General features: G+C 46.2%; 1 protein-coding gene across 2 annotated transcripts in view; it reads left to right on the top strand.

Annotated features, from left to right (window-relative positions):
• Window positions 1-19,156, top strand: part of LOC129813782 (disabled homolog 1-like) — a 74,086-nt gene that overhangs the window by 37,514 nt on the left and 17,416 nt on the right. For both annotated transcript variants that reach the window (XM_055866313.1, XM_055866312.1), the window contains exons 3-6: window positions 8,698-8,837; window positions 11,558-11,656; window positions 14,540-14,671; window positions 16,268-16,387. In XM_055866313.1, coding sequence (XP_055722288.1) covers window positions 8,698-8,837; window positions 11,558-11,656; window positions 14,540-14,671; window positions 16,268-16,387 — 491 coding nt within the window. The remainder of the gene's footprint in view (window positions 1-8,697; window positions 8,838-11,557; window positions 11,657-14,539; window positions 14,672-16,267; window positions 16,388-19,156) is intronic.

Raw genomic sequence — 19,156 nt, 5'->3', positions numbered from 1 at the left:
TGGGAGCCATATTTTAGGCAACCATAGGCTTTAGCTGTTTGTGGGGAATTGTCTATGTCAGAGTGTTTAAGTGTCAGCACTTCTGTTTGTATAGCTTCACGGTCGTCTGTTTTGTTGTTTTTGTAGTTTGTATAGTGTTTGTTTCGTTTTCGTCTTCTTTCTCAAATAAAGAGGATGTACTTTCCACGCGCTGCGCCTTGGTCCTCATTCTCTCCTAAAGACGATCGTGACATTATGAAGGCACTCTATATAGTCTTGTGAGTGTGCAAAGTGTCAGTGCAAGATAGGGTCAACGCAGATAGTCTGTGTAATTATTTAGCAGTCTTATGGCTATTTAGCAGTCTTGTGGCTTGCGGGTAGAAGCTGTCTCGGAGCCTGTTGGTCCGTTAGCCGGACTGTAGCGGAGTGAACAGTCTATAGTTTGGATGGCTTAAGTCTTTGGCAATTTTTCGGGACTTTCTCTGACATCGAGGTCCTGGGTGACAGGGAGCTCGGCCCCAGTGATGTATTGGGCCTTCCACACTACCCTCTGTAGAGCTTTGGGTCGAAGACGGTGTATTTTCCATACTAAGCGGTGATGCAGCAAGTCAAGCTGTTCTCGATGGTGCAGCTATAGAACTTTTTGAGGATCTGAGGGCCGATGTCAACTCTTTTCAGCCTCCTGAGGGGGAAAAGGCTCTGTCATGCCCTCTTCACGACTGTGTTGGTGTGTGTAGACCATGTTAAGTCCTTAGTGATGTGGACGCCAAGGAACTTGAAGCTCTCGACCTGCTCCACTAAATCCCTGTCAATGTGGATCAGGGCGTGCTCTCCCCTCTTTCTCCTCTAGTCCACAATCAACTCTTTGGTCTTACTGACGTTTGGGGGAGAGGTTGTTGTCCTGGCACCACACTGCCAAGCCTCTGACCTCCTCCCTGTAGGCTGTCTAATCGCTGTTGGTGATCAGGGCTACCACCGTCGTGTCATCAGGAAACTTGATGATGGTGTTGGAGTCGTGCATAGCCTTGCAGTCGTGGGTGAACAGGGAGTACAGGGACTAAGTACCCACCCCTGAGGGGCCCGCATGTTGAGAGTCAGCGTGGCAGAGGTGTTGTTGCCTACAAGACTCCGCCTATGGTCCCATGAAGTTTTTTGAGTGCCAAAGTGATGTGGGATTGTGGAGGGATGTAGACAGCTGTGATAACTATGGCTGAGAACTCTCTTGGTAGATAAAAATGTCTGCAGCTTACAGTGAGATATTCTGTATGGCAAAAGCTCTAATTTTCCTTCACACTGGAAGTAGCGCACCAGTTGGTGTTTATGAAGAGGCACAACCCTCCCCCTTTGGACTTATCTGAGGCTGATGTTGTCCGATTGTGCCGCTGCATGAAGAAACCACTGAGTTCTATGTTCATAGATTGAGCCAGCCAAGTTTCTGAAATGCATATAATATTGCAGTATTTCAAGTCTCTCTGATAGGAGACTCTTGAATGATCTTATTCTCGAGTGTCTGAACATTTTCCAATAAAACGGAGGGAAGTGCTGGTCGATTTTCTCTTCGTCACAGTCTCACCAGGATGCCAGCCCATTTATCGCATATACACCTGCAGCGGTTTGGTAGCTCATGAAACAAAGGAATAACGTCCGGTGTGAACAAAGGAACAGCTGTGTTGGAGTTGAAGTCAGATTAAAAATAGTCTGGGTAGCCATTTGATTAGATGTTCAGGAGTCTTATGGCTTGGGGTTAGAAGCTGTTTAGAAGCCTCTTGGACCTAGACATCGTGCTCCGGTACCGCTTGCCATGCGGTAGCAGAGAGAACAGTTTATGTCTAGGGTAGCTGGAGTCTTTGAAAATGTTTAGGGCCTTCCTCTGACACCAACTGGTATAGAGGTCCTGGATGGCAGGAAGATAGACCTCAGTGATGTACTGGGCCGTACACACTACCCTCTGAGGTGCCTTGTGGCCGGAGGCCAAGTAGTTTCCATACCAGGCAGTGATGCAACCTGTCAGGATGCTCTCGATGGTGCAGCTGTAGAACCTTTTTGAGGACCCATGCCAAATCCTTTCAGTCTCTTGAGGGGGAATAGGTTTTGTCGTGCCCCCTTCATGACTGTCTTGGTGTGCTTGGACCATGTTAGTTTGTTGGTGATGTGGACACCAAGGAACTTGAAGCTTTCAACCTGCTCCACTAGACTCGTCGATGACAATGGGGGGCGTGCTTGGTCCTCCTTTTCCTGTAGTCCACAATCATGTCCTTTGTCTTGATCACGTTGAATGAGAGGTTGTTGTCCTGGCACCAGACGGCCAGGTCTCTGACCTCCCTATAGGCTGTCTCGTCGTTGTCGGTGAGGGGGGCCCCCGTGTTGAGGATCAGCATGGCGGATGTGTTGTTTCCTACCCTTATCACATAAGTGTTCCTTTTGTCCAGGTAGGAAAGGGCAGTGTGGAGTGCAATAGAGATTGCATCATCTGTGGATCTGTTAGGGCGGTATGTAAATTTGAGTGGGTCTAGGGTTTCAGGGATAATGGTGTTGATGTGAGCCATGACCAGCCTTTTCGAAGCACTTCATGGCTACAGACGTGAGATACTACGGGTCGGTAGTCATTTAAGCTTTTTGTGCGTATGGAACATTTCTGTGATCTTTTATTTCATCTCATGAAACATGGAACTAACACTTTACGTGTTGCATTTATATTCTTGTTCAGTATACTATGAACATTCTCTTCAAAAAAAGAAAAAAGAAACACAAAAAAATTCACTAAATAGCAAAAGTCAGAGCTCTGAAGCTGTCGTCCTTCTCCGTCAGTGCCATCTTTTGTACGCGCTACTACAGTGCTGCACCCACGCTCTAGTACTAAAAGTGGGTCCTAGCAGTGGCTGCTATACTTTGATGTAGCTCTAGTCTAGCAAGCTACTTTGCACATTTCAACTCTCTGAGACTTCAAAAACACTGACTAGGGAGCAGTGATTCCTCCAGGGGACAAGAGTGTGTGTCATATCTCTCTTCTTCCGAAAGCTAGAAACATCATTTAAACAACATCCCCATCCCCTGCAGCGGTTGGTTCCCAAATCCAGCAACAGTGTAGTGCACTCACCGTGATGTGAACCCTGGGCATATACTGCAGGGATTATCATGTTTTATCTAGACTGTTTCTAGATGCTGTAGCAACACTTGGATTTCCTATGCAGGGAGGGCTGCTTGGGGTTTTTGTGGCTCTTTGCATAAATCCACAAAATCTCTCCTCGAGTGTGATTACACAGTTGGCATACAGTACAAGGTAAAGCACCAATCTGCTTCGGGGACTCAGAGGATGGAAGCACTGGATGAGACAGTGCTATAGTAGTACAATATATTTTGTTAAGACTTGATGAAAGATGATATACGGTGTCTTTTAGAAAGTAGTCATACACCTTGACTTATTCCACATTTTGTTGTGTTACAGCCTGGATAACATGTATTTGTTTTCTCACTCATCCCCACACAATACCCCATAATGACAAAGTGAAAAAAAGTCTAATTTATAGAAAATTAAATTCAGAAATATCTGGCACCAAACCTGTCACCATCCCTATGGTGAAGCATGGTGGTGGCAGCATCATGCTGTGGGAACGTTTTCAGCAAATTAACAGCACAAAATGGATGTGTAATGTAGTTTCTCTCTAATTGTTGAAGAACATGCATGTCAGCTGATACTGTATGAGGTAGGTCTGATTGTCACGATCGTCAAAGGGAGAGAGAGAGGACCAAGGCGCAGCGTGTGCAAAATACATCTTCTCTTTAATTTGAAGAAGAACAAACAAAACAACAAAATGACAAACGTGAAGCTATACAAGAACTAAGTGCAACACATGCAACATAGAACCTCGACATAGACAATTCCCCACAAACAGCTAAAGCCTATGGTTGCCTTAAATATGGCTCCCAATCAGAGACAACAATAACCAGCTGTCTCTAATTGAGACCCAATTCAGGCAACCATAGACTTTCCTAGAACCTACACTCAACCATAGACACAGCTAGACACATTCACTCAACACAAACACATACACTACACCCAACACCCCCTTTACCATATAACCACCCAAAACCGACAAAACACAAACATTCCCCATGTCACACCCTGACCTAACTAAAATAATAAAGAAAACAAAGAATACTAAGGCCAGGGCGTGACATAACCCCCCCCCTTAAGGTGCGAACTCCGGGCGCACCAGCACAAAGTCTAGGGGAGGGTCTGGGTGGGCTTCCTTCCACGGCGGCGGCTCCGGCACTGGTCGTGGTCCCCACCCCACCACAGTCACTACCCACCTCCGTAGCCTCCTCCACATGGCCACCCTCCACCTTAACCCCACTGGATTAAGGGGCAGCACCGGACTAAGGGGCAGCACCGGACTAAGGGGCAGCACCGGACTAAGGGGCAGCACCGGACTAAGGGGCAGCACCGGACTAAGGGGCAGCACCGGACTAAGGGGCAGCACCGGACTAAGGGGCAGCACCGGACTAAGGGGCAGCTCCGGACTGAGGGACGGCAGCTCCGGACTGAGGGACGGATCCTGGCTGGATGGCTCATGGTTGGCTGACGGATCTGGCTGCTCATGGCTGGCTGACGGATCTGGCTGCTCATGGCTGGCTGACGGATCTGGCTGCTCATGGCTGGCTGACGGATCTGGCTGCTCATGGCTGGCTGACGGATCTGGCTGCTCATGGCTGGCTGACGGATCTGGCTGCTCATGGCTGGCTGACGGATCTGGCTGCTCATGTCTGGCTGGCGGCTCTGGCAGATCCTGTCTGGTTGGCGGCTCTGGCAGATCCTGTCTGGTTGGCGGCTCTGGCAGATCCTGTCTGGTTGTCGGCTCTGGCAGATCCTGTCTGGTTGTCGGCTCTGGCAGATCCTGACTGACGAATGGCTCTAGCGGCTCCTGACTGACGAACGGCTCTGACGGCTCGGGACAGACGGGCGGCTCTGACGGCTCGGGGCAGACGGATGGCTCAGATGGCGCTGGGCAGACGGATGGCTCAGATGGCGCTGGGTAGACGGATGGCTCAGATGGCGCTGGGTAGACGGATGGCTCAGATGGCGCTGGGTAGACGGATGGCTCAGATGGCGCTTGGCAGATGGGTGGCTCAGATGGCGCTTGGCAGACGGGCAGTTCAGGCCCCGCTGTGCAGACGGCAGACTCTGGCCGGCTGAGGCGCACTGTAGGCCTGGTGCGTGGTGCCGGAACTGGTGTTACCTGGCTGGGGACACGCACCTTCAGGCTAGTGCGGGGAGAAGGAACAGGGCATACTGGACCCTGGAGACGCACATTAGGCCTAGTGCGTGGTGCCGGAACTGGTGGTACCGGGCTGGGGACACGCATCTCAGGGCTAGTGCGGGGAGCAGCAACAGGACGCACAGGACTCTGGGGACACACAGGAGGCTTGGTGCGTGGTGTAGGCACCAGTGGCAAAGGGCTGGCGACACGCACCATAGGGCTAGTGCGTGGAGGAGGCACTGGTGGTACTGGGTCGGGGCGGGGAGGTGGCGCCGGAAATACCGGACCGTGCATGCGTACTGGCTCCCTTGAGCACTGAGCCTGCCCAACCTTACCTGGTTGTATGCTCCCCGTCGCCCGACCAGTGCGGGGAGGTGGAATAACCCACACCGGGCTATGTAGGCGAACCGGGGACACCATGCGTAAGGCTGGTGCCATGTACGCCGGCCCGAGGAGACGCACTGGTGACCAGATGCGTTGGGCCTGCTTCATGACATAAGGCTCAACGCTCAATCTAGCCCGGCCGATACGTGGAGCTGGAATGTACCGAACCGTGCTATGCACGCGTACAGGAGACACCATGCGCTCTGCTGCGTAACACGGTGTCTGCCCGTACTCTCGCTCTCCACGGTAAGTACAGGGAGTAGGCGCAGGTCTCCTACCTGACTTCGCCACACTCCCTTTAAGGCCCCCCCAAGAAATTTTTGGGTTGTACTCACGGGCTTCCAGCCTTGCTTCCGTGCTGCCTCCTCATATCGCCTCCTCTCGGCTTTAGCTGCCTCCAGCTCTTCACGAGGGAGGCGATATTCTCCCGGTTGTGCCCAAGGCCCCTTACCATCCAGTATCTCCTCCCATGTCCATGAATCCTGTTGAGGTGGATCCTGTTGCCGCTTGACACGCCGCTTGGTTGTAGATTGGTGGGGAATTCTGTCACGATCGTCAAAGGGAGAGAGAGAGGACCAAGGCGCAGCGTGTGCAAAATACATCTTCTCTTTAATTTGAAGAAGAACAAACAAAACAACAAAATGACAAACGTGAAGCTATACAAGAACTAAGTGCAGCACATGCAACATAGAACCTCGACATAGACAATTCCCCACAAACAGCTAAAGCCTATGGTTGCCTTAAATATGGCTCCCAATCAGAGACAACAATAACCAGCTGTCTCTAATTGAGACCCAATTCAGGCAACCATAGACTTTCCTAGAACCTACACTCGACCATAGACACAGCTAGACACATTCACTCAACACAAACCCATACACTACACCCAACACCCCCTTCACCATATAACCACCCAAAACCGACAAAACACAAACATTCCCCATGTCACACCCTGACCTAACTAAAATAATAAAGAAAACAAAGAACACTAAGGCCAGGGCGTGACACTGATCTCCAATGCTCAGTGACAATAGGCGGGTTGGTTGTTTAGCAACAAAACCAACTTTTGTGCAACTATGGGGCAAAACAGACAGGGTTGGCTTAGATTGTTGACAACATGTAAAGCTATATTTCATCTCCATTAATAAATTCGCACATTACAAATATATTGTTACAGTTGTTGGTTAACTAGCTAGTGAATTTTAGCCATATTAGCATGGACATGAAATCAGTCAAAAACACCTCAAAACAAGACATAGTATCAAGAACAAGATGAAAGGAGCTGAAACGAGCCACTTACGATTCCCCACATGGCAGTTTCATGTGATTCTTGCTAGCAACCTGGCCATCCAGAATCACAACACGCTGACTTCTGCCCCATGGAAGCACTCAAATGGTTTTCGTGATGTTGTCAGCTAACCCATATGAGCCTCATTATCTAGGCTTCTCCTCTAGCAAGGAAACAAGCATGAATTAGACCCCATATTTGGCATTCACTTACTGTACTTGGATAGTTTAATGACTTTAGCATCTTCAAGCCCTCTCCCCCCTTTAGAGAGTTGAGCCCTCTTGAATTAGTGAGCAAGTGTGCATAGCCAAGGCGACGACAGGCTCTCCACGTTTCAACTGAGCCGTCTTCATTCGCAGGGCAACTTAATTTTGCTTTTTTCCCCTTCCAATTTCTATTTCATTTTCCTGGGGAATAGAAACACTGACAAGACATTTCACTGAAATATTTAGCGAGGCGTGAAACTCAAATTACATTTCTGTAAGATGTAGTATGTGGATGGCATCTGTTTTCAGCGGTGGAATAAGCTCATTTGGTGTAATATGGTCTTAGTTTGCGGCTTGACGGTTTTTGTTCGGGATATTAAAGGCTGTCCTGCTTCTCTTCCACAGAGCTTAGCCATGCAGCCGGTTTAAAATGCCCTGCAAACTGATGTGATGAAGGGTGTATATAGTCTCTTGGCCTAGAATAGTGAGGCAGAGCAGTGCCTGAAATAGTCTCAGCTAAACTCTCCAAGGTGCTGTCGACCTTGATTTGAAATACCACTATGTGTGTGTGTAAGCAGCAGCAGACAGTCGCTTAATACTGACAAACCACCTCCAGGTTATGTAGAGACAGGTTACTCACAGACACAGACAAGTGGAGAGGTTGGGCCAACATAATCAAAACCCGTCGGACAGCGGAAGGGAAGACTAAATTTGAAAAATGTCAGTGTCAAGGTGATGGTTAGGTGTCTGGGGGACTGGGGGAGGACGATGACAGACAGAGAGAGAGGCCAGACATACCAAAAGAGCCTGTAGATCTGTCCTCCATCGTCCACACCTCACTCACACTCCATCTCTCCATCTCTCCCACTCTTTCTCCATCTCTTTCCAACTCTCTCCCCCTCCGCCTTTCTTTCTTTCTTTCTTTCTTCCTTCCTTCCCTCCCTCCCTCCCTCCCTCCCTCCCTCCCTCCCTCCCTCCCTCCCTCCCTCCCTCCCTCCCTCCTCATCCATCCATCAACCATGGGGGGCTTATGGGATTGTGGGCGTGCGTTGGACCAAGATGATTCCTCTCAATAGCAGCCTTTCATGCTGTTTGTCAACAGTCAACAGTGCCCATGGGAACAGAGGTGTGCAGTGCTCAGAAATCAAGGAGGATCAAGGCACTCTTCGTTATATTAAAATGCCTTTATTGCAGTGGCGTGTTGTTCAATAGAACAGATTCTAAAAAGCCGCTGACGTGTTTCGGCGTCATAGCCTTTGTCAGGGAGACAGTGATGAAGGATGATGCTCAAATTGTCTCCTCAGACATTTGATATTAATATCCCATAAATATGTATTTTCCCACATACTGTACCCCTCCCTCCCTACACACACACATGCATGCAGACACGCACGCACACACACACACACACACACACACACCTCTTAAACCTCTCCCTCTCTCTATCTCCATCTCTCCCTCCCTCTCTTCCCCTCTCTCTCTCTCTCTCTCTTTCTCTTCCCCTCTCTCTCTCTCTCTCTCTCTCTCGCTCTCGCTCTCTCTCGCTCTCTCTCGCTCTCTCTCGCTCTCTCTCGCTCTGCAGGTCAGGACCGCACTGAGACGGGGCTGATTAAGCGTTTCCGTGGTGATGGTGTGCGCTACAAGGCCAAGCTGATCGGGACTGATGAGGTGACAGCGGCACGCGGGGACAAGCTGTGCCAAGACTCCATGATGAAGCTCAAGGTATGTCTGTGTGTGTCTGAGGAGAGGGCGGTGGTATTCAGGTGTAGAAGAAGTGAATTCAGCCATCTCTATTGATGCGTCTTTGCAGGAGCCAGATGTAGTTACAAATCCATCTACAGAAGAGAGAATATGGATGGTTTTATTATGTCTCTTCAACCATGCTGGAGACATAGTAGCATTACCGTACAGCTAGCAGGCAAAGCCATTTCCTGCTCTGATCTTCTCATATCAGATGTAGTTGCTCCACATGTCCAATAACACAACAAGCAGGAGTTTTGTAGATCCATGCTGTGACATTTGAACAGTGACCTGCCTATGACTCCCATATCCAGCAGTCACTGCCAGTTACAGTCAATGTTCTCAGGTCAATACAGGCATTATATTATATAGACAGGCAGAAGAGGGGGATACAGGGATGAAATAGAGGAGGTGGATGGAGGGATGAAATAGAGGAGGGGGATGGAGGGATGGAATAGAGGAGGGGGATGGAGGGATGAAATAGAGGAGGGGGATGGAGGGATGAAATAGAGGAGGGCGATGGAGGGATGAAATATAGGAGGGGATGGAGGGATGAAATAGAGGAGGGCGATGGAGGGATGAAATATAGGAGGGGATGGAGGGATGAAATAGAGGGGGCGATCGAGGGATGGAATAGAGGAGGGGGATGGAGGGATGAAATAGAGAAGGAGGATGGAGGGATGAAATAGAGGAGGGGGATGGAGGGATGAAATAGAAGAGGGCGATGGAGGGAGGAAATATAGGAGGGGATGGAGGGATGGAATAGAGGAGGGCGATGGAGGGATGAAATAGAGGAGGGCGATGGAGGGATGAAATAGAAGAGCGGGATGGAGGGATGGAATAGAGGAGGGGAAGGGAGGGATGGAATAGAGGAGGGCGATGGAGGGATGGAATAGAGGAGGGGGATGGAGGGATGAAATAGAGGAGGGGATGGAGGGATGAAATAGAGGAGGGTGATGGAGGGATGGAATAGAGGAGGGATGAAATAGAAGAGGGCAATGGGGGGATGGAATATAGGAGGGGGATTGTTAGTGGAATTAAATAATTCCTCTAATGTACTCATTAATTAAATTCAATCTGTATATTTATAAGAATTTGTAAGATACTTATTAACATAAAATAGACAGGATACAGTCTTATTAAAATTAGATAATAGTATTTATTCTCGGAGCACGCTACCATTTGATCATAAACAACAGGTTTATATACAAGATATGACGTCATAGGTTACAGAATAAGTCTCCTTGTCCTGACAAATAGAAAACAGGTTCAAAAGTTAATTCCAACTTCCCAGCGCACACACATGACACACAACATAATCTATTCTCCTGAAGGCTCACTATAATTTATTACCATTTTAGCAGACAACTCAAGATAATGGAAGACCTAAAAAGTTACCCACAGCCTTATCTAAACATCTCAGGGCTAAGTTGGGTCAGTTCAACCATAGTTTAACGACCCTTTCTGCTTATTTTATAACCCACAACACAAATCTCTTTTCACCAGGCGTGCAGAGTTCAATTAGTTATAGTTTTATCTAAAGCTAGAAATTGTTTTCATTATTTATTAACAAAATTCCTAACAGGGATGGAGGGATGGAATATAGGAGGGGGATGGAGGGATGAAATAGAGGAGGGGATGGAGAGATGAAATAGAGGAGGGGATGGAGGGATGGAATATAGGAGGGCGATGGAGGGATGGAATAGAGGAGGGGAAGGGAGGGATGAAATATAGGAGGGCGATGGAGGGATGGAATAGAGGAGGGGGATGGAGGGATGAAATATGGGAGGGGAAGGGGGCTCTATTGAGCTGCCTCTCTAAGCTTTAGGACTTAATCCACCAAATGGAGAAGCCGATTGTGGATTGACGACAGCCATAGACACCTCTCTCCTCTATTCAGCCGATCGCTCTTTGTTTCCCACTCTGGAGAACAAACAGAGGGTGAGAGGGAGGGAGTTTGATGGTTGATGGTTTCCAGGTTTATGTATTAATTGATCAAGCTCAGATCTGGAGAGGGGAATATAGTGTACTGGTTGTGTATGGGGTCGCTCGCTCAACCCTCCTCAACGTGACTGGGGTTCCAGGGTTGTCAGACGTGTTCAGCATTCACAATGACCTTCTGTCTTCTTTTCTCTTTTCACATGAAAGACATGTCAGGCTTGCGTTAGTGAGGGAGGGTCGTGCCTCCATTTGAGTCTGAGAAACATGTTGGAAATGTTCATTGTTTTTGTGGAAAGAAAAAGGAGCTGAGATCAATGGGAAAATCGACTTTAAAGGCTCCATGGTTCTTCAGGCAGCAAGACGTGACAGAAGTGTCCCGGCGAGGTGAAGGTTGGGCTGCTGTCGGTCAGCAGAATACATTCAGTCAGAGAAACTTCAAGTCGCTACATGGTAGTTTGGCAGCTTGTGTCACAAGGTGCAGGCAGCAGAACCCTACTTAATAAATCAGCCTCTTAAAAGTTCAACAATAAAAGACTCAGTGGTGAAAAAGAGAAACTGTGTTGAGAGAATGAAAGTTCAAAAAGAGCAACATTGAAGAGCCTTCTGTCGTATTGCACCTCATATAACAGCTGTCACCCTCTTCCTTCCCTCTCCTCCTCCTCCCCGTCATACTTACCTGAGTCGTGAATCGATGGCACGCTGCTGTCTTTCACGCTGAGAGTATTTCCCTTCATCTCCCTGTGTCTCTTCCTCTCCTGCAGGGGATGGCTACGTCGGCGCGCTCCAAAGGAGAGCACAAGCAGAGAGTCTTCCTCACCATCTCCTTCGGGGGGATCAAGATTTACGACGAGAGATCAGGGGTGAGTGAGTGATGAGGCTCCACAGTGCAGCTGCGCAGCCAGGTCTAGCCCCAGCTGCTGTGAACCTTATAGGACATCCAGAGGGCAGAGGCTAATACAAGTTTAATCACCGTCATGTAGAAGAAAAGCAGCCATCTTGTGTGCCTACCTGGCATATGGTGCAGTTGACATGACAGGGAATACAGCAGAAGCAGTCTAGGCGTGCTGTATGGTGGCTAATGTCTGATGATAAAGACCTGTCTACTGTAATGACAGTGTGTATATGAGGGATGTGATGTTGTCCTCCTCCCCTCCATGCTATGAGACAATCTGCCTCCCCCCTCCATTTCATTCCCTCCCACCTTCCTCCCTCAGGGCCCAGAGGCCTGCTGTTCCATTGCAGGATGATAGAGGGGTCCTGTCCCCCCCCCAACCCCCCCCCCAACCCACCATCCTGAGGCTGCTCATCACCGCTATCCGCTAGGTTAATTATCCCACAGTTCCAACTCTAATCATCATCACTGCTAACTGCTAGTCTAACTGCCCCATAGCTCCACCTCAACTGTCATTAAAGGGGGGAAAATATCATTCATTACTCAGTACTGTTACTGTATAGACCCGCTCCTCGTCGTTTGATATTCGATGACTTCCCTTTTTATTTTGTTGGATAGTGGTGCCACCTGTCAATTGCCGCCAGCCCTGTCATTTATCAACAACAGCTATATAATAGCCCTCATTGCCCCATAGTGTGTGTGTGTGTGTGTGTGTGTGTGTGTGTGTGTGTGTGTGTGTGTGTGTGTGTGTGTGTGTGTGTGTGTGTGTGTGTGTGTGTGTGTGTGTGTGTGTGCGAGTGTGTGTATGTGTATGTCCTATCCCTAACCCTCATCACCGCTGGCGTCTCTGTCATTTTGTTTGTGAATCATTGTTCCCCCAATGCTCTTTCATTTTATATACGGATTACCCCAACACCACTTCATTTCCCCAACAATCATTATGGTAAAATATGGGGCTTATTCAGCAGGATGCAGCGTTGCAGAACATTCACATAGAATGTGTAATGTAGCAATGTACTGTCATCTAGACTATAGAACAGTGTCAGCTCAAGTATGATTTAATTCTCTGTTCTTATCATTACACTCCACTGAAGAAGCCCTAGGTAATTTCTTAGTAGCTCCTCCCTATTGCTGGAAACTTATCAATGCTATTAGTGGAGCAGCAGGTGGGAGTAGATGAGTGACAGCCCAACTACTGTGTGTCTCCATGCACATTCCTGAATACATACTACCGGTCAAAAGTTTTACAACACCTATTCATTCAAGGGTTTTTCTTTATTTTTACTATTTTCTACAAAAGGACAAATTTCCACCAGTCTAATGACCATTGCTCGTGTTTCTTGGCCCAAGCAAGTCTCTTCTTATTATTGGTGTCCTTTAGTAGTGGTTTCTTTGCAGCAATTCGACCATGAAGGCCTGATTCACGCAGTCTCCTCTGAACAGTCGATGTTGAGATGTGTCTGTTACTTGAACTCTGTGAAGCATTTATTTGGGCTGCAATTTCTGAGGCTGGTAACTAATGAACTTCTCTGCAGCAGAGGTAACTCTGGGTCTTCCTTTCCTGTGGTGGTCCTCATGAGAGCCAGTTTAATCATAGCGCTTAATGGTTTTTGCGACTGCACAAACTTTCAACGTTTTTGACATTTTCCAGATTGACTGACCTTCATGTCTTAAAGTAATGATGGACTGTTGTTTCTCTTTGCTTATTTGAGCTGTTCTTGCCATAATATGGACTTGGTCTTTTACCAAATAGGGCTATCTTCTGTATACCAACCCTACCTTGTCAAAACACAACTGATTGGCTCAAATGCATTAAGAAGGAAAATAATTCCGCAAATTAACTTTTAACAAGGCACACCTGTTAATTTAAATGCATTCCAGGTGACTACCTCATGAAGCTGGTTGAGAGAATGCCAAGAGTGTGCAAAGCTGTCAAGGCAAAGGGTGGCTACTTTGAAGAATCTCAAATCTAAAATATATTTGGATTTGTTTAACACTTTTTTGGTCACTACATGATTCCATAAGTGTTATTTCATAGTTTTGATGTCTTCACTATTATTCTACAATATAGAAAATAAAGAAAAACCCTTGAATGAGTAGGTATTGTAAAACTTTTGACCGGTAGTGTGTGTGTTAGTGTTAGTTGTACTTGTGACCTGGCTGTTCAGCGCTGCCCTGCGGGTGTACCATGCTCTGTTGACAATGCATATTTTGGCATATTGCACAATACACAACAACAACTTCCCCCCAGGCTAGAAAGATCTTCAAAATAAGTGAAAATGGGTTGTGTGTGTGGAGTCTGATCTGCACACACACACACATCCTGATCTGCTGTTACCCATGCAGTAAATGTGCTGTGTCTGCTATTCCAACTGTGAGAGTTGGAAATGAGGAAAGAAAGGGAACAATGGTAAATGTGTCAGTCATCCCTGTCAACAGTAAGACAAAGAGAGAATAGCCCATTTCCATCTGCCTTCCTTTCTTCCCTGCTGCGGTGTATCTGGAGCACCGCATTGCCATAGTATTAGAATTAGCAAAGAGCTGTAGCCTACTTACCCTGAACTCCCAGTTCACTCCCTCATTTTGGAACAAAGAATTCTTTCAAGAATTGATGAAATTCATAGAAATGCATTGAGTAGAGCCAAGAGTTCTCTTAGGCAGGTCACATGGGTCTAACTAAACTATAAAATCAGGACCTTGGCCCTATAGTATCCAACATGTGTCTCCAATCCCCCTCCATTTAGTTTTGGTTCATTTCCTGCTTCGGATCTGCCACTTCCTTCTGTTTCAAAGATCTCCTACATTACTTCGTACCCAAAATTTATGTCATTTCCTCCGTGTGTGTTTTCAGGTTCTGCTGCATCACCACTCAGTGCATGAGATCTCCTATATCGCCAAGGATACCCGGGACCACCGGGCCTTTGGCTACGTCTGTGGGAAGGAGGGACACCACAGGTTTGTGGCCATCAAGTCTGGCCAGTCGGTGAGTAATGGGCCTGAGTTCATTACCTACTGTCACGTTCATAATAAGGACGGGACCAAGGCGCAGCTTGTGTTGAGTTCCACATTTTTTAATAAAGTAAAATTTCCAAACAAAACAATAAACCAACAACGAAACGTAACATAAGTGGTGCAACTAGCACATACACAAAACATTATCCCACAAACACAGGTGGGAAAAATGGCTACCTAAATATGATCCTCAATTAGAGGCAACGATTACCAGCTGCCTCTAATTGGGAACCATACAAAACACCAACATAGAAATATAGAACTAGAACACCCCCTAGTCACGCCCTGACCTACTACACCACAGGTGTCAAACTCATTCCACGGGGGGCCGAGTGTCTGCGGGTTTTCGCTCCTCCCTTGTACTTGATTGATGAATTAACATCACTAATTAGTTAGGAACTCCCCACACCTGGTTGTCTAGGGCTTTATTGAAAGGAAAAACCAAAAACCTGCAGACACTAGGCCCTCCGTGGAATGAGTTTGACACCCCTGTACTACACCATAGAGAACCAAGGGCTCTCTATGGTCAGAGCGTGACAGTACCCCCCCCCCCCCCCCCCCCCCCCAAAGGTGCGGACTCCAGCCTCAAAACCTCAAACCAAATGGGGAGGATAGGGGGGGTGACTAGAGTCGGTGGAGGCTCCGGTGCAGGTCGTAGCCCCCGCCCAGACCCCGGATCCAGCCATGGCGCTTGACACCTACCCTTGTTGTAGGGACTCAACTCAAGTACCAGGAATGAGGTGTCCAGTGGTATTAGTTAGGAATAAAATTACAGCCCTAGTCAACACATTTAGCATACAATACTAACAGGGACTGACCATAGAACAATTCTGGCAAATGCCAAAGCCAAAAAGAGTTGACCTGCCAGTCCATCTGCAAATCTGTGGGTCAAAAACACCAGAAATATGCAATAAATATGCAATAAAACTGAATGTTATCAAAAACAAAACAGCTGATTAAGAAACTGTTAAAAACACTTACAAACAATGAAATATGTACGTGTTTACAGGAGCTCTCTGCTTAGGCTGCCACTAGGGTGCCGTGTGACCAGTGTAACAAATGTGATCTTTGCTCTCTCCTGCGTTGTGTAATAAAGGAAAAGCCAGCCAATGGTCCCAGTTGATAATATATACAGTATAGAAATAGAGAGCACATTAGATTTGCAGGACTCAGTGCTCTTGAAGGCTGTAGATAAACAACAACTCCGTATTAGCAGGGCACTAATATGATTCGTGTACGGTTCGTTCAGTCAATATCCGATCTTAAACAACTAAGACGGATAGTCATTTAGACTGCATGAATAAATTATTCTTATGTCACATGTCAGTTGGTAACCAGTTTATAATAGCAATAAGGTTTTGTGGTACAAGTTTGTGGTATATTCTGCTTCACGTAGTGCTCTCTCTCTCGCTCTCTCTCTCGCTCTTTCTCCCTCTCTCGCTTTCTCTTTCTCTCTCCCTCCCTTTCTCTCTCTTTCTCTCTCTATCCCTCCCTTCTTACCCCCCTCTCTCTCTCCCTCCCCTACCCTCTCTCGCTCTTTCTCTCTCCCTCCCTACTTCCCTCCCAGGCGGAGCCACTGATCATTGACCTGCGTGACCTCTTCACGCTCATCTACGACATCAAGCAGCGAGAGGAGATGGAGAAGAAGTCCCAGAAGGACAAGCAGTGTGAGCAGGCCATCTACCAGGTAAACAACAACACAACTGTTACCATAGCAGTTATGCATCACAATAACACGTAGATTTGAATGTACCCGTGAGTGTAGTCTACCAGGGAAATTGCTGTGGACAATACTGTCCAGGCTTTGTCTGTTCTAGTGATTCTAATTCTATGACCAGAGAACACTTCCTGTTCTTTCACTGTTCAATAGAGCTCTCTTCAACCTTCAACCACTCCACTGTGAGATCCCACTGCATGCACTATAAATGAGGATTATTCATAGAAACAACTGAATGTGAATGCTTTCAGCTTTGGCTGTGTATGCTGACTGCAATACAAATGATTTTAGTGTACTTGCTATACTATACATATGTGTTCTACTGAAACAGGACTCCATGCAGCAGAAGAGTCCCGTCAATGTAAAAGGCCTAATGTAATGTATACCTGTGTCGACAAAGGAAGGAATTATTATGTAGGAAATATTACTGAACTGTACAGTAACCTAGACAAAAGTGTATATTCCCCCTGAGCCTAGCAATTCATTTTTGTCCTCTCAAATGGACATTCGTATTTGCTCTGTATTTCTAAGGGCATACATGCCACTGTGTGAGGTCCTGTTGTCACTTTGAGAGGACATCCTGTCTATGACATCATACATGCCACTGTGTGAGGTCCTGTTGTCACTTTGAGAGGACATGCTGTCTATGACATCATACATGCCACTGTGTGAGGTCCTGTTGTCACTTTGAGAGGACATCCTGTCTATGACATCATACATGCCACTGTGTGAGGTCCTGTTGTCACTTTGAGAGGACATCCTGTCTATGACATCATACATGCCACTGTGTGAGGTCCTGTTGTCACTCTGAGAGGACATCCTGTCTATGACATCATACATGCCACTGTGTGAGGTCCTGTTGTCGCTCTGAGAGGACATCCTGTCTATGACATCACACATGCCACTGTGTGAGGTCCTGTTGTCGCTCTGAGAGCACATCCTGTCTATTACATCATACATGCCACTGTGTGAGGTCCTGTTGTCGCTCTGAGAGGACATCATGTCTATGACATCATACATGCCACTGTGTGAGGTCCTGTTGTCACTTTGAGAGGACATGCTGTCTATGACATCATACATGCCACTGTGTGAGGTCCTGTTGTCACTTTGAGAGGACATCCTGTATATGACATCATACATGCCACTGTGTGAGGTCCTGTTGTCACGTTGAGAGGACATCCTGTCTATGACATCATACATGCCACTGTGTGAGGTCCTGTTGTCACTTTGAGAGGACATCCTGTCTATGACATCATACATGCCACTGTGTGAGGTCCTGTTGTCACTTTGAGAGGACATCCTGTATATGACATCATACATGCCACTGTGTGAGGTCCTGTTGTCACTTTGAGAGGACATCCTGTCTATGACATCATACATGCCACTGTGTGAGGTCCTGTTGTCACTTTGAGAGGACATCCTGTATATGACATCATACATGCCACTCTGTGAGGTCCCGTTGTCGCTCTGAGAGGACATCCTGTATATGACATCATACATGCCACTGTGTGAGGTCCTGTTGTCACTTTGAGAGGACATCCTGTCTATGACATCATACATGCCACTGTGTGAGGTCCTGTTGTCACTTTGAGAGGACATCCTGTATATGACATCATACATGCCACTCTGTGAGGTCCCGTTGTCGCTCTGAGAGGACATCATGTCTGTCATCATATATGCCACTGTGTGAGGTCCTGTTGTCACTTTGAGAGGACATGACATCATACGTGTGTTGGTGTCACCTTGATATTCCTTCTGGTTCTTCAAAATGAAAAATGACACAATTAGTTTGATATTCAGATTGTTTCTAATAGGTAATTATCTCAGGAATAGTTTTCAAAGCAGTGTAATATATTTATTTTATGTCAAATAAGAGCTAAATAAGAGCTTGTTAATAAATGTTCTCTGTAGTCGACATCAGGATGCGCTAACTATGTTTTTACCTCCTGTCCTCATTTACTGTAATGTTAAATGTATCATATTACATTAACCATTTACTGTAATGTTAAATGTATCATATTACTATCAACCATTTACTGTAATGTTAAATGTATCATATTACTATCAACCATTTACTGTAATGTTAAATGTATCATATTACTATCAACCATTTACTGTAATGTTAAATGTATCATATTACATCAACCATTTACTGTAATGTTAAATGTATCATATTACTATCAACCATTTACTGTAATGTTAAATGTATCATATTACTATCAACCATTTACTGTAATGTTAAATGTATCATTTTACTACCAACCATTTACTGTAATGTTAAATGTATCATATTACTATCAACCATTTACTGTAATGTTAAATGTATCATATTACTATCAACCATTTACTGTAATGTTAAATGTATCATATTACTACCAACCATTTACTGTAATGTTAAATGTATCATATTACTATCAACCATTTACTGTAATGTTAAATGTATCATATTAACCCCAACCATTTACTGTAATGTTAAATGTATCATATTACTACCAACCATTTACTGTAATGTTAAATGTATCATATTACTACCAACCATTTACTGTAATGTTAAATGTATCATATTACTACCAACTATTTACTGTAATGTTAAATGTATCATTTTACTATCAACCATTTACTGTAATGTTAAATGTATCATATTACCTCAACCATTTACTGTAATGTTAAATGTATCATATTACTACCAACCATTTACTGTAATGTTAAATGTATCATATTACTACCAACCATTTACTG

Source organism: Salvelinus fontinalis, chromosome 17 (assembly GCF_029448725.1).
Source record: "Salvelinus fontinalis isolate EN_2023a chromosome 17, ASM2944872v1, whole genome shotgun sequence".
NCBI lineage: Eukaryota > Metazoa > Chordata > Actinopteri > Salmoniformes > Salmonidae > Salvelinus > Salvelinus fontinalis.
Note: the sequence above shows the minus strand (reverse complement) of the source record. Positions and strands in the feature narration are given on the sequence as shown.